This window comes from Hippocampus zosterae, chromosome 8 (assembly GCF_025434085.1).
Source record: "Hippocampus zosterae strain Florida chromosome 8, ASM2543408v3, whole genome shotgun sequence".
Taxonomy (NCBI): domain Eukaryota; kingdom Metazoa; phylum Chordata; class Actinopteri; order Syngnathiformes; family Syngnathidae; genus Hippocampus; species Hippocampus zosterae.
The window spans coordinates 4400922-4415597 of record NC_067458.1 but is presented as its reverse complement, the minus strand read 5'-3'; the positions used below and the strand labels follow the sequence as shown (position 1 = coordinate 4415597).

Here is a 14676-nt window from a genome sequence, read left to right as displayed (position 1 = left end):
GTACCAATAGTATTCATAGTAAGGCTAAATTCCTCAACAATTGTAATCTGATTTTCATCTAAGTCACATCAACAACTGACATACACTGCTAAGACTAAAACAATTATATACTGTAGGCTATGTATTTTTTTTTTTAATTGGGGGGTTGGGGGGGGGGGTGCAGTATGTCCATAGAGCTGGGCGGAAAAAGTAAAGAACCTCAAAGCAAATAACTCCAAGAGCTAATGGAAGTCAGGATTCAGCACACCCACAGTCCAACCAATGGGAGAAAGATTGGTCAGTGTTGGTTAAAGTTTCCCTGCAGGGACTTGTGCCTCACTTGCATCATGAAGAGTAAAACATAAACAATACCCGATAAAAGATCTCTTATTTTCTCTCGTCTTTTCTTTATAATTGTTCAATTTTTGAATTCACTATTGGCAATAATCTCATTGTCACAATTGCTGGATTTGCATACTTCCTGTTCAAAATACACGTGCCAGATCCAAAATGGATCAGCAAGCAAACTCGCTCATTTCATATCTCACTAAATAGGTTGAGGAGGGTGGTGATTTGCAAGTGCCTGTTCCTGTCTCCTGTTGCTAACTCTCCTGAACCCTGGTCAACTCAATACTTATACAGAAATTTCTGGCACAAGCTAAAATTTCTACTGACAAATCTATGATAAGTAAAACATTAAACAAGAATGGATGTCATTGGAAAACAACGAAGTGGAAGCCATTGATGTCCAGAAAAATATTTCTGTAGGTTTAAAATTTGTAAAAGGGAGCCTGGATGCTCCACAGACAAAAATCAAACTATTTTATGGACAGATTTATCAAAAATGGAGTTGTTTCGAAGGAGCTCACAATGTTCTACAGCAGGCATGTCGAGCTCCAAGCCTGGAGGGCCACTGTCCTGCCTGGTTTCCAACTCTCTCATCTGCAACACACCTGATTCAGATGATCAGCTCATCAACCAGCTCCGAAGAAGCATTAGAACGATCCTGATTATTTGAATTATGTGTATTGCTCCTGGGAGAGCTGGAAAACAGGCAGGACAGTGGCCCTGGAGGACCGAGGCCCTGGAGGACCGAGTTTTGGACACCCGTTTTCTCAGTATATGAGTATAGGACATCATGGTTTCGGACTGCTTTGCTAACTCAGGGCTTGGATGAATTGCTATCAATGAGGAAAATGAAATGAAAAATCAATTCCCTAGTGTATTAAGACATTTTCTTGAGAGAACTAAAGGCCATCTGCCTACTTCATTGAAATTTATAGGAAATCAGTGATGCTGCAGGATAATGAACCAAAGGACAGAATTAAATCAACAATTGCATTGCTTCAACAGAATAAATTATGCCATCTGGAATGGCCTAGTCAGACTGCTGAAATTCAACTGACTGAGATGCTGTGGCATGACCTCAAGAGAGTGATTAGCACCAGAACTATCTTAAATATGGCTTAAATGAAGCAGTTTTGTCAAGAGCAATGGTACAAAATCTCTGCAACTACAGGAAATATTTGGTTGCGGTCATTGCTGCCAAAGGATGTTTTACCAGTAAGAATTAAACGCAAAGGAACAATACACTGGTACATAGTGCTTAAATGTTGAGTTCGGTTAAAACATGAAAACATGTACAATTTTTTGTGTTTTTCATGAGCTTTATCAGAGCAGTATTGAAACACGGCAGAGGACTCCAGTGGCTTTGCTTGTCTTGGCTCGCGACTGGCAGCTGCGTGTGAACCTTGGGAGACAGCTAACGTTTCCGGAGCACATTGCCACATCTGCACGACTTGTTCGGCCTCAGTCAAAAGTGTTAGTTTTGACTGGATTGAGAAGGACCACGAGTAGGAACAGGTGTACTCAAAGTTTGTCAAGTCCAGTAGGGAAAATTAATTGGAAGCCCGACGCAAGCCAATTGAAGTGGCTGAAAGGTATTCCCAACGCAGTCCCTGCACCGAGTTCTCTGCTTCCTTGGTATCAGAGGTGGGCAGGAAAGTAAACCATAAACATCAGCAAGGCCACCAAGGAGGCCTACAAATGGTTGTAGATAGAGAAGTGTGATCATGGTGTAGCATGCAGCTTGTTCGCAAGCCATGGTCTGACCATCCCAGGCTTTCTTTTTTTTTAGAATCTGTAATCTATTATGAGCAGAAAAACTCTATTCATCTATCTATTCATGATTTTCTGTTATGTGGGGAAAATGTGAAAACATACTTTTATTCCTTACGTTTTTGTGGCAAAATTCTGTCTACATTCCAAGCTCATTTGGTCACCGCCTCGGAATACGATTGTATGTTAAACTTAATAAAAATGAACATGTAGTTTCAAAAAGCACTACAATAAAGACAGTTATTTCACATGTAATTCATGTTAAACAATGAGCTAGGAGCCGCAGTGTCCAGCATGCTTTTCATAAGACAAGTTTCGGTTAGCTTAATTCCGAGGAACAAAAAAGACCATCCACCCGGCTACCGTGCATGTACTTAATTGATATCGGTATTATTAAAGTTGATAACTCTGGTGTTTTTCTTCGGGGAATACTTCGTAGCTAAAACATGCTTTACATTTTATTTCGATTTCATAAAAGCTGAGAGGGCTGGTCAGAAATTGTAGATGGAGCGCATGTGGTGCTGGCCCTACTTTGCCCCACATGTGCTTTAAGTGTTGAAGTTCATCGATGAGGTCGGGAGTCACGCAAAAAAAGAGCACCAAATGAGAAACTCAGATGCTCAAATGGTAACCACCCCAGAGTGTTGTTCGTTTTTTACTTTTTTTTTATGTGAACCCCTGTTTATGCTCACAGTTTTAACAAATATTATGATTTTTTTAGGGGCCGGGGTGTTTGCAATCCATTTTGAAAGTTGCAAAAAAAAATATCAAAATGTGAGTTGATGTCAAATATCCATACATCCATTTTCGGGCGAGGGGGCGCTTCGACTTCAGGCAGAAGGTAGACTACACCCTGAACTAGTCGTCAGTCAGTCGGAGGGCACATGTGGAGACAAACAACCATTCATGCACATGCATACTGGAACGACTGCCTCGCTGCCCGCACACAAGTCAGGTGAGTGTACCACTGCACGATTAGCATCTACATGTAGAATATCATATTTTAATAATAAAGCAATTCATTCTGTTGTTGATTAAACCATGTATTTGGTTTAAGCATGCACAATTTACAACTATTTGTAATATGTACAATAAATCAATTGTTATTAGGGTCACGGAATGAAAAATAAAAGTGAATGAATACATGAAAAAAGTGTTTTTAATGGGTACAACAATTATGACAGAAGTCTTGTTAATGCAGACTGTGAGATTGATTTTTGCCAATCACTGGTCTATGTTGGATGCACCTTTTGCGATTGGCTGACGAAAATGGATCGTTGGGTGGATTTTCTCCCACTCAAGCGTCCTCTTAGGTGATACATGTTCATAGAAGGTGACACGAAAATCAAAATTTACTGATCACACATAGCTGTCAAATATTCGATTTTGAAATTATTTTGCTTGTTTGAAGACCAAAACAAACAACAACAAAAAACAGTTGATCTAAAACTCAACATCTCCATCTAGCGTTAGGAGTGCCAATCACAATTTCTAACTCGATCAATACAGCTGGAAGTAAACTACTAAACGGCGGGGGACAAAATGAATCCCATTTTCAAACCGTCGCTTCATAGCCAGAGACATGACTTTGTCGTTGACTTTGTCAGGAAGAATAACCCCAAAAAGGTATGATTTCATCCTTTTGGCCAGCTGATCAAGCACCTGCTAGCAATCAACTCTAGTAAGGTGAACTTCTGGGGGAGCATGGTTTCGTCCCTATCGTCGAATTTCTACGATAACAACCCGCAGCTTATCGACATTACAGAATCCTTTTCGACATTTTACCTTTTGTGTAGGTGGTGGATTTGGGTTGCGCAGAGTGCAGCCTCCTACAAAAACTGCGGTTTCACCGTCACGTTGAATTGTTGGTCGGCGTTGACATTAATGGCGCCAAGCTGAGCAAAAAGAAGTAAGTGTGCGTACGACATAAACACAGTATTTCTCAACCGATTTCCATGGAGGTTTAGCAAGTTTGTCCTTTCTATGTATTTCAATAGATACGATCAAATAATAAAACAAGCCTGATCACTGCATACTATAACAATAAACACTATGTGTTTGGTTAGCCCATTTGGCTCCCAGGCGAGAGGTTCCGGGTTCAAATCTCAAAGTCAGTCTGCCCTGTGTAGAGTTTGCATGTTCTCCGGCTTCCTCTCATTCCAGGAAAATGTATCCTCTCATGGACAATGCTTAGCCACTGACCAATGACCTAGTCTTCACAGCTGGATTTAAGATGATTCAACTTTTGAAGAACGTTTTATATTGGCATATACAGTGTCTCAAGTTCTATTCTGTCAGTATAAACACTTGCATTCAAATTTGAATCCGTTTTTCTGATGCCAACAATGGCCTCCCACAGGCATGGACTGGCTCCTATATTGACTGATTATCTGCAGCCACCTCTTCATCAACTGTGTGTGCAGCTGTTCCAGGGATCTGTCACACAAAAAGATGCTCGCTTCAGAGGATTTGACTTGGTGACCAGTATTGAGCTGTAACTTCTTTTTAATTTTTTTAATATAAAATTTGGTCATTGAGATCTACCAATTTGTGTGTCTTGTTTGTTTACATCATGTAACTGCTTTTTTCCACTTTTTTTTAATCCCCTCCCTTCCCTGGGTGTCGTCAGCATTGAGCATCTCCCTCTTGACGATTTGTACCAATTTTCTGAGGTGGTCTTTGGATACATGGCTCCACAAACGGTGATCATCACAACCCCAAATTCAGAGTTCAACAGGCTTTTTCCAGGAATGTCTGGTTTCAGGCACTGTGACCACAAGTTTGAGTGGACCAGAGTGGAGTTCCAATCCTGGTATGTTGTTGTTGTTGTTGTTGGGTTTTTTTTTCCCATTATAAAAATACATCCATGTCCTGCTAATCAAGTGATTTTCGTTTTAGGGTGTTTAGAATGTAAGAGAAGGAAATATGTTTTCTTCCAAATTCATTTCATCCATCCATTTTTGATACCATTCTCCTCAATTCATGTCACGGGTGAGCTGCAGCAGATGCCTGCTGTGAAAATTGGGATAAACTCTGCACTGGTTGCCAGTCAATCACACGGCGCATATAAGATGGACAATTAATAATGGATAATGGACAATTTAGTAGGGTCCTAATGAATTTTTTTTTCCGGCTGATTCAGATATTTGGGAGAATACATTTCTATTGGCTGGACCTGACACTTTAGAGTCTTCACTAAACCTAGGATGTATGCCTTTGTATTGTGGGTAGAAGCTCAAGTGCCCGGAGAAAACCCACGCAAGCACGTGGAGAACTCCAAACTCCACACGAAAATGCCGGTGCCAGGATTTAAAACACCAAACCTTAGAAATGTTGGGCAATGCGCTAACCTGTAGTTAATTTGAGAGAATGTGCTCTGAGGCTATTTTGGGTTGGCAGCTGAGTGAGTACTGTAGCTCAAATAGACTCAACAGTTAATATTTGACGTCATTCTGTGTACTGTGGCATTTATGAAATGAGTTCATTTCAGCCATCTTTTTTTTTTCCCTAATCGGAAACCGGGATGTGTATACTCGGGTAAGGTGTTTACTTGATGTGGGTGACATGCCCTGCTACTAATTGAGATGTCTGAGAGTACTCTTTGAAGAAAAATACTAATTTTATCGCGAGATTCAATGGGCGATAAAAGCTGAGATCAGAGTTTGTTTCCAGGTCCCGGAATGTGTGTTTGGAGTTTGGCTATAATGCCGAGTTCACCGGTGTGGGACAAGCTCCCCAAGGCCACGAGGAGAGTATCGGCTTTTGCACCCAGATTGGTGTGTTTCACAGGCTGCCCGTGAACAGAGACGGCCACATGTTAGCTGACAATGCAGAAGATCATTTCCCGTACACTCTGGTAAGTAGACTTGCAGTACAAGGCAGCAGCATGGCTGTGGACAGTTTAGTCATACATTTCTGTTGACTGTTTCGAGTTGTAAAACACAATATGAATGAGCTGTGCAACTCTTTGAAAATATGTTTCCCGATTAGCTTTATAGTGTAACTTATCCCAGCCTACGTGACCACAATATCCTGCGGAAGACCCTGGTTAGTGAGTTGCTGTATTGGGCCGAAAAGATGAAAAATGATTGGCTGGAAAGCCTGACGGGTAAGTGTCACTGTTTGAAACTGTGCCAGGTTGAGGACAGGCGGGTTCAAGTCCCAACCATGATCTTCACGCATTGCTTTGGAGTTTTTTTTTTTTAATGTGACCCTCAGACCATTGTTCACAAGACTAAAAGCTTGCCGGCAGGCAGAACGACAATATGTATTTCTTCTTTGATGCAGGCTAGGTGGCTAATGGCAATTTTGCTATCAGGTTTTATTGAATTTTTCATAGACTTGAACAACTTCTCAGTATCTTTTTTATTTAATGTGAAAATGAATCAAACCCAAGGGAAGCAGGAAGAGGAACGTCCAGTGGAGGAGGACAAGCGAGAAGCAGGAGTGTATGGAGAGATCTGCTGGACAAATAGTCAAGAGCTGCAGTGTCACACATTGCATAGGTGTGTATCCAAATTATAAAGCAGGGTTGTACTTACTTGTAGGGGAGGGGAGGGGCAGGGAGAGACAGAAAGAGATCATGCACAGTCTAATACACACAAACCTGATTCCAATGAAGTTGGGATATTTTGTTAAACATAAAAACTGAATACGATTATTTGCAAATCATGTATATTTAGTGGAATGCACTACAAAGACAGGGCGGCACGGTTGGCAACTGGATATCACATGTTGCCTCACGTTGCAGAGGTGCAGGGTTCCAATTGTGTGCTTGCATATTCTCCCCTGTGTGAGTTTTCTCCAGGTACTCCCGTCTCCTCCCACATTCCAAAAACATGCATGGCAGGTTAATTGAACGCGCTCTCACTGGTGTCAAACTCAAGACCCGGGGGCCAGATCTGGCCCGCCACATCATTTTAGTCTGTGGCTCACAAAAGTAAATAAAGCAGGTCAACTTTCATGAGCCTCGCTAAAATGTGTAGTGAACTTTTAAATTGTCAAATGTAATCAACAATAATGTTGAGGTGTTGCATTTTCTCCTTACGCTATCACAGTAACTTGAACAACAGTTCAACAAACTACTATCCTTGGCTTTTGATTTCAAAACTAGTAATCCATCAATCGTGTACTGTACTGTATATTTAATAATACAAGGAGGTGATTAAACATTTATAGGATTTCACAGTCATGATGGCCATCCAAGGGAAACTGACCATGTCAGAACAATGTTGCTTGCGACAAAAATGAGTTTGACGCTCCTGCTCTGTTGTCTCAAGGTGTGATGGTGAGCGTTTGTTGGTGCATTTGTGCCCTGCGATTGGCTGTTGCCTGTAACCCAGTTCAGGGTGTGCCCCACCTACTGCCCGAAGACCGCTGGGATAGGCTCCAGCACCGCCCGCGACCCTTGTGAGGATAAGTCGTTCAGTTAATGGATGAATGGACTACAAAGACAACGTATTACCGTATTGGCCCGAATATAAGACGGTGTTTTTTGCATTGAAATAAGAATGAAAAAGTGGGGGTTGTATTATATTATTTGGGGTCTAGACATTATACCCATTCATGACACTAGATGGCGCCAGATATCATTGAAGCGAATACTGAACTTGACTCCCAGCCCAAAGTGAACCACTGCCACGAAGAATAAAAATAAAAATAGCGGTAGCACGAAGAAGAAAAATAAAAAATAGCGGTAAGAAGGAAAAGAAACAGAAAATATAGTGACAACTATACATTACATCATAAGTGAACTTATGATGTAATTGACATTTCAAAAACCAGAAACCATTCATTTATGAATGTGATTGCACTTTCTATTTGAATGAGGCAAAATAACATGCTTTTTCTCTCTGTTATAATCATTGGTCTCAGATGTACTGTAATTATTTTCTGTATAAAAATTAATTTGGTGTTCAAAAAGTCTTTTTTTTAAACTTGAGTCTTGAAAAAGAGGGGGTCGTTTTATATTCGGGCCAATATGGTACATGTTCAAACTGATAAACTCTTGTTTTTAGCAAATAATCACTCACCCAGAATTTTGTGTCTGTAATGCGTTACAAAAAACTGCAACAAGGCCATGTTTATCACTGTGTTACATCATATCTTCTTTTAATAACATTCAATCAACGTTTGTGAGCTGAGGACACTAATTGTTGAAGCTTTGCACGTGTAATTCGTTCCTGTTCTTGCTTGATGTACAGTTTCATCTGCTCAACAGTCCAGGGTCTCCGTTCTCATATTTTATGCTTCATAGTGCGACACACATTTTCAATGGCAGACAGGTGTGGACTGCAGGCAGGCCAGTCTAGTCCTCGCATTCTTTTACGACAAAGCCATGCTGTTTTAACACATGCAGAATGTGGTTTGGCGTCCATGAAAAAGACGTTCCTTGAATGGCAGCATATGTTTCTCCAAAACCTGTGTCATGGACACTAACACAGCTCCATAACATCACAGATGCTGGCTTTTGAACTTTGCCTTCCTCAACACTCTGCTAGGTCCTGATAAATGACTTTTGCTTTGCATAGTAGACTTTAAGTTGCCGAACTGCATTTACTGACATTGTCTTTCTGAAGTGTCCTTAAACCCATGTGATGATATCCTTTACACAATGATGTGGGTTTTTTTGTGTAATATCGGCCTGAGGGATTGAAGGTCACGGGCATTCAATGTTGCTTTTCGGCCTTGCTGCTTGCATGCAATGATTTCTTCAGATTCTCCTTTTGACGATATTTTGGATGATGAAATCTCTAAATTCCTTGCAGTAGTTTGTTGAGGAACATCGTCCCGAAACTGTTCAACTGTTTCCTTACGCAGTTGCTCACAAAGAGACGAACCTCAGCTCAACTCTGCCTGTGAATGACTAACCAAATCAGGGACGCTGCTTTTATAGCCGAGCATGGCACCTACTTGTTCCCAATTAGCCCGTTGACCTGTGGGATGTACCAAACAAGTGTTTGATGAGCATTTCTCAACTTTCTCTCTTTTTTTACCACCTGTGCCCCCTTCTTTGGAATGTGGTGCGGCGATAAAATTCAAAGTTAATAATGATTTACTAAAAACAATAACGTTTATCAGTTTGAAGTATCTTGTCTTTGTAGTGTATTCAATTAAATATAGGCTGAACATGATTTGCACATCATTGTATTCTCTCTCTGTGTATGGACATTGTTTTTCCATCAAAATTAATATTTTGCACCTTATTAGTACATATTGAAGAGCAAAACTAAGACTGTGTGTGTGTATTTATATTTTTACCCCCACCCCTTTTGTTGAACTGTTTGTTTTGTCTCTATCAAATTAAGCATTGCTGTATGTTCTCGCTGCCTCAGGCATGTGTCTGTTCCCCTGCACTTGCTGTGGAATTACTGCCCCAAGTTACAGGAGCTCAGTGGAAGTCTGGGAAATCTGAGTCAACTAATTATGGATGATCCCCAAATTAAAATGAATCGGCCACGTTCTGCTTTAATTTTCTGCATTCTGGAACAAGGTACCCTTGCCCTCTGTCTGCAGCTTTAAATTGCAATTCACCTTTCACCCTGAAGATGGTCATACATTTTTTTTTCATTAGTAAGTGAAAGGCAATGGTACATGAGTTGATCTTGCTGTGTTTCTAGACCTCAGAGATGAAGTTCCAAATGATCTGATGGATAGCGGCTATGCAGAGAGCAGCCACGTGGAAGAGGAACACTGGGAGACGGATTGATAGTGTCCACTCAGTTGGAGAGTAAAACTTTGGTTTCATGACATGTCAGGTCATTAACCGATTCCATTTCAGATAAGGGAGACCGTGTGTTGAAAAGGAAGTGCAACAATAAAAAAGAAAAAATAACTTGAGCACGTGTTTGAGTAACTTGATTTGATTTTATTCAACAGTGTATGGTACATGTCAATCCAGCACAGTTTAAGGAAGCAAAAATGATCTGAAGGGAAACGGTAACCACTGTAGTGTAAACGGCACAGTACATCACTTTACATAAAAATATAGGTAGCACTTTGATATAGACAATAGCTTCACAGAAGAGAGGAAGCAACCATGTTTGTCACAACATGTTAGTTACCCATGTGACATAACCGTGGCATACAGGTTAAAAATAAAAAGTACTTGAGAAACTGACTAAACAGATATTTGGCAGCACTTAAACTATATTCCACATCGTTTCGGGAGTCGAGAACACAATTTCGTAATACAATAATACAACATAGCAAAAATGGCACAATGTTTATGGTGAATACACCGAACTGTGATATCTTGGCATTTGCAACATGACATTGATATCATGTTGAAAATACGATAGGAAAATATGATTCAAATATACTCGATTTTGTGACGACTCCTTTGGACTGATCCTTCAGTGGGGTCATATTTGGAATAAGAAGGTACACAAAATCAAATCGGAAAAATAATTTGCAAATAAATATGACAATAGGACTTTTGTGCAAATCACGAATGCTCAATAGCTGCACATAACTGTACTGTACATACTGTAAACACCACACTTGGATGTGACTTCAATGGGAAGTCCTTTTTTTCCACTAACAGAATTGGTATTTGTACAATGCATAGGCTTGATGACATCACGAGGAATAGGAGCGAGTTGAAGGTAGAGGAGTAATTAACTGCAGCCAACAGCACATTTTTGATACTTTATGTGAATTTTGATTCTCAGTTTCCCACAACCTTAATGACTGCCAACACCAGCATACTGTATTTTTCTGCACCTATCAACAATTCATGACATTGACACCTTTTATGTTGTTCATATGAAGGCGCCTTTGCTTTAAGACACAATACTATAAAATTCCTAATAGAAAAGCTCACCCTTGGTTACCGTTTTAGAAACACTTTTGAGTGTTTAGTTCATTGTGACTACAGACAAAACAACAAAGTATTTGATTCAATGAATTACTTTTCCCCAAATGTGTAAGAGGTAAAGATTTATTTGGTGTCAAAGCTTAGGATACATACAAACTTGGCAGGCATGTACATTTTTGGTATTTCAGATTACTGGCTGCCATCTTTTGTGTGTGGGGGGAGGAGGGGGGGGGGGTTCTTTAAATCCAAAAATTCCTCCATTGGTCAAGTTTGGGCCTTTTCAATTCAATTTAAATAATTTCATAGACACCACAACACCCTATATTCCTCCAATAATACGTTGTGTACTACTTGTGTGTTAAACATATTGTTGATGTGGTTCAGGGTATTCTGTTCAATCCACTGCTGTCAATTTATATAATGCCTGGGCCATGAAAGTCAGTATCTCAGATGTTAGCCTATGTCCTAATGATAATTTCTTATCGCCCTGCAGTTGAGAGCTGCAAAAGTAAAACAACACCCATTCATATTTGAAACTAGTGCGCTTTACAAATGATCACTGACACTTGACTATTGCTTTAACCCTTGAGACAAAAAAATATTAGACATATACTATGTTGAGAACACAAATTGGCAACATGGCGGTTAAGTTCCGTAAAAAAAAAAAGTCAAAAGTAACACTTTTTGTTGACGTTTTGAAGTAAACCCATCAAAAGTGCTTCATTAAGCAATTGACGCGCTCAACGGCTCACATTTGCCTGCCTCCTCCAGAGTGATGTTGGAATGTGCTCTACGATGTACCTTGAAATGACCAAAAATAATCTTTTCAGCCAGGTTGCATGTTGCTTCGAGGTTTCTGTTGTTGTGGCCAGAGATGTGCAGTTTGATGCGGACAGGGCAAATTAGTACTAGATCCCGGGTTATTATTATTATTATTGTAAATACAATTCAAAGTTCAAGTCAGGCACCTGACGTAAAATATTATTCTGTCCTCTTTCAGTCTTTACAACAAACACCTCTCAGCAGCTTCAATTCAAATCTATTCAACAGAACATTAAAATGAAGTAAAACAACATTTAAAATTACGACATAATTAAAAGGAATGGATTGAAAATATTATCTTTCGACTGCAACCTATTCTCCAATCTAAAGATTGTTTTTTAACCCCCCCCCCACCCTCCCAGTTCACATTGTTCCATGGAGTGTGCTTCCAAAATTAGATGATCACTTTTGGGAAATGGGTGGATGGTGTCAACACAAGCAGCCCTTAAAAATAATAATAACGATAACAATAAAACGATAAAAGAGACAAAAAAAAATAACTTTTTCAGTCCCATCAACATGACACAACTGGACACAACTTCATATTAAAGTGGTGTCCGAAAAGCAAGTGTTCAATTGTCGGTGAGAAACACACAGAGGCGCCATTGTGACATCGGCCATTCATCGCGCATCCAATCCGAGACTGCGGATGTGACTTGTAGCAGAAAGAAGACAAGAAATGGTCACAACCATGCTTCCATTTTTCTCTTTTTCCAGTGGAGGGCATAATCCATTTCAACGCTTCATCACCACTTGCTCGTATGCTCCAGCACCAACCCTGGAATGTGACAAGAGTCACAATCACAAAATAAAACATATTAGATAAGATCAAGTAGAATCTTGTTCTTTACAAGCATGCTTTGCCCATACACCCCTCCCAACATACGCCATGACAGCCCTGTTTTTTTGGTTGTTTTTATGTGCAGTAACGCATAAAAAGCTGCTTATTTAGAAGACAGTTATGATCGTGCGTGCCCCAAATCCTCACATTTTAATTCAAACTTATAAATTAACTGTGATTGAAGTTGATCCCCCTCAAGCTTGGCTTACTCTTTTTTTAACTTTTAATTGAGATAAATAACCATTGCAGAAGTCTGTTTGCTTGTTCCTGTGAGCAATTTCCCTGGTGTCAATTGGTGGGAAGAGTTTCTCGCGTCGCACCTGCGGGTGAACACCATCAGGGTATTTTGATGCGGCAGACACGGGAGGAAGATGGCGAGAAATAGTCAATTGGTAGTTGCTGTTGCTTTCTTTTTTATTCCTTGTCGTGTTTTTTTTGTTTGAGGCACGGCACACACTTTTGCGGCGTGTTAACTATCGTAGCTCACGTGGACCGTTTTAAAATGCTTCTCTGAGGCCTTCAGATTCCCATTCTTTGCCATTACACTCAGTGAATTGTACACTTACTTTTTAGCACAGCCACCTGCCTGGCATCCCGTTCTGCTAATAGAAACATGTGTCGCAGGCTATGACTCAAATCTTCGTTGACAGAAATGTTGAAATTTAATATAATTACTCTACATATTTTTACAGCATTGGAAAATGTTAAGAATGTTTGTATCATGTTTGTCTTCTTACAGAAACCATATTAAAACAAAAATATATTTCCCGCTCCCTGCTTTTTCCATTTTCAAACATTTTTGAAAAAGCTCCATGCACCCTCTAGAGCGGCTCTAGAGCCGCAGGTTGCCGACCCCCGGAGTAGACAAAGCTGTTCAAAGGACTGGAACGCGCCACACTCCATGTACAGTATTTTTCCTGATGCAATTCAGATTATTTGGGGTGTAAAAAAAAAAAAAAACGCGGACGGTAATGCGGTGCGTGTTTTTGGCGCATAGCGTGCATCATGCAGACTGGTCTGCAAAATGGCACCTGTCTAGTGGGTTAGCTAGGCTCTTTTTATATTTGGCAATGCTCTGATGTTATTCAATCTGCTACCTGGTGGAACCTGTGTGGCATAAGAATGCTAAATGAAAATGTTTGCCCATCAAATCTTGCTTTGTCTGTTTGCTGTCGGTGACCACTTGTGTGCCAAATGACGACAGACACGATATGAGAAAAATGGCTCGATAGCAAAAGTCTTCACGACATAGGTCATCATGTTGCACAGTAGGCGGTGTCCCCCGCCTACTGCCCGAAGACAGCTAGGATAGGCCCCCCGTGAGGATAAAGTGGATTGCAAAATGGATGGATGGACAGATAGGATAGCTTATCATGACCCGGAACAGAACGAGTGGAGCATACAAGGTTAGGCTAACCCAGAGGTGTCAAACTCAGGTCCTGGAGGACCGCTGTCCTGCATGTTTTCCAAATCTCCCTGTTACAATACACCTGATTCAAATGATCAAATCATCAGTAAGCTCTGCGGAAGCCTGACATTGACCCTCTTCATTTGAATCAGGTGTGTTGCAACCCCGAATCCAAACACTAAAACAGATGGAGGGGAGTAACTTCAGGTTTTATGATAGTTACAGTTTCGAGATCTTCAGAAATTCAGCTGTAATTATTTTGCACAAATAGAGAATAAATTTGAATTCATGAAACTTTAATGAGCAACCAAAGAATAGTTCATGTCTGACCTGGTAGGAAGATGATGGCTTCCAAGAGCTGTACTTCCTCCAGGCCCCACAAACAGACGTAAGCCCTCTTCTGAAAACAGGCAAGCCACGGCAGCTTTATTTGTATCGTACATTTTAGACACAAAGTAATGCAATGTTCATATCAGTGAAAATACACATTTTTAAAGCACTTACAAAAAACAGAGTTGAAGGCATTTAAAAACAAAGTATAGAAATACAAAGTAGCTCAGTGAAATTATTGAAAGAACGTACAGTACAAGAACAAGATTTCGCAAAAGTTTCTATTGAAAATGCTTTTAAAGCACTAGTTCCCCAATACGGCTGCCAAGATTAGTCGACTTGTCGCGATGTTGTCGACAA

General features: G+C 40.3%; 3 protein-coding genes across 5 annotated transcripts in view; 2 read left to right on the top strand and 1 right to left on the bottom strand.

Moving 5' to 3' along the window:
- LOC127605718 (uncharacterized) overlaps positions 1 to 14676 on the top strand; it is a 64794-nt gene that overhangs the window by 30066 nt on the left and 20052 nt on the right. The window lies entirely within an intron of this gene.
- On the top strand, positions 3184 to 9936 carry henmt1 (HEN methyltransferase 1). The gene is made up of 9 exons (XM_052073466.1): positions 3184 to 3723; positions 3894 to 4006; positions 4457 to 4591; positions 4727 to 4909; positions 5770 to 5953; positions 6088 to 6205; positions 6494 to 6602; positions 9432 to 9589; positions 9717 to 9936. The coding sequence occupies exons 1-9, from the start codon at positions 3640 to 3642 to the stop codon at positions 9803 to 9805; spliced, it is 1173 nt and encodes a 390-aa protein (XP_051929426.1). The 5' UTR covers positions 3184 to 3639; the 3' UTR covers positions 9806 to 9936.
- LOC127605697 (protein FAM102B-like) overlaps positions 12303 to 14676 on the bottom strand; it is a 32102-nt gene continuing 29728 nt past the window's right edge. For all 3 annotated transcript variants that reach the window (XM_052073469.1, XM_052073468.1, XM_052073470.1), the window contains exons 10-11: positions 14317 to 14386; positions 12303 to 12515 (exon numbers count right to left, since the gene is read on the bottom strand). In XM_052073469.1, the coding sequence (XP_051929429.1) occupies positions 12473 to 12515; positions 14317 to 14386 (113 nt within the window). In that variant the 3' untranslated portion in view covers positions 12303 to 12472. The remainder of the gene's footprint in view (positions 12516 to 14316; positions 14387 to 14676) is intronic.

Excerpts from the sequence above, each read along its gene's own strand:
- henmt1 (XM_052073466.1), top strand. The coding sequence starts at position 3,640 with ATGAATCCCATTTTCAAACCGTCGCTTCATAGCCAGAGACATGACTTT. Across the intron at positions 4,007-4,456 it reads GCCAAGCTGAGCAAAAAGAA|GCATGGACTGGCTCCTATAT; the intron begins GTAAGTGTGCGT and ends GGCCTCCCACAG. Across the intron at positions 9,590-9,716 it reads TTTCTGCATTCTGGAACAAG|ACCTCAGAGATGAAGTTCCA; the intron begins GTACCCTTGCCC and ends CTGTGTTTCTAG.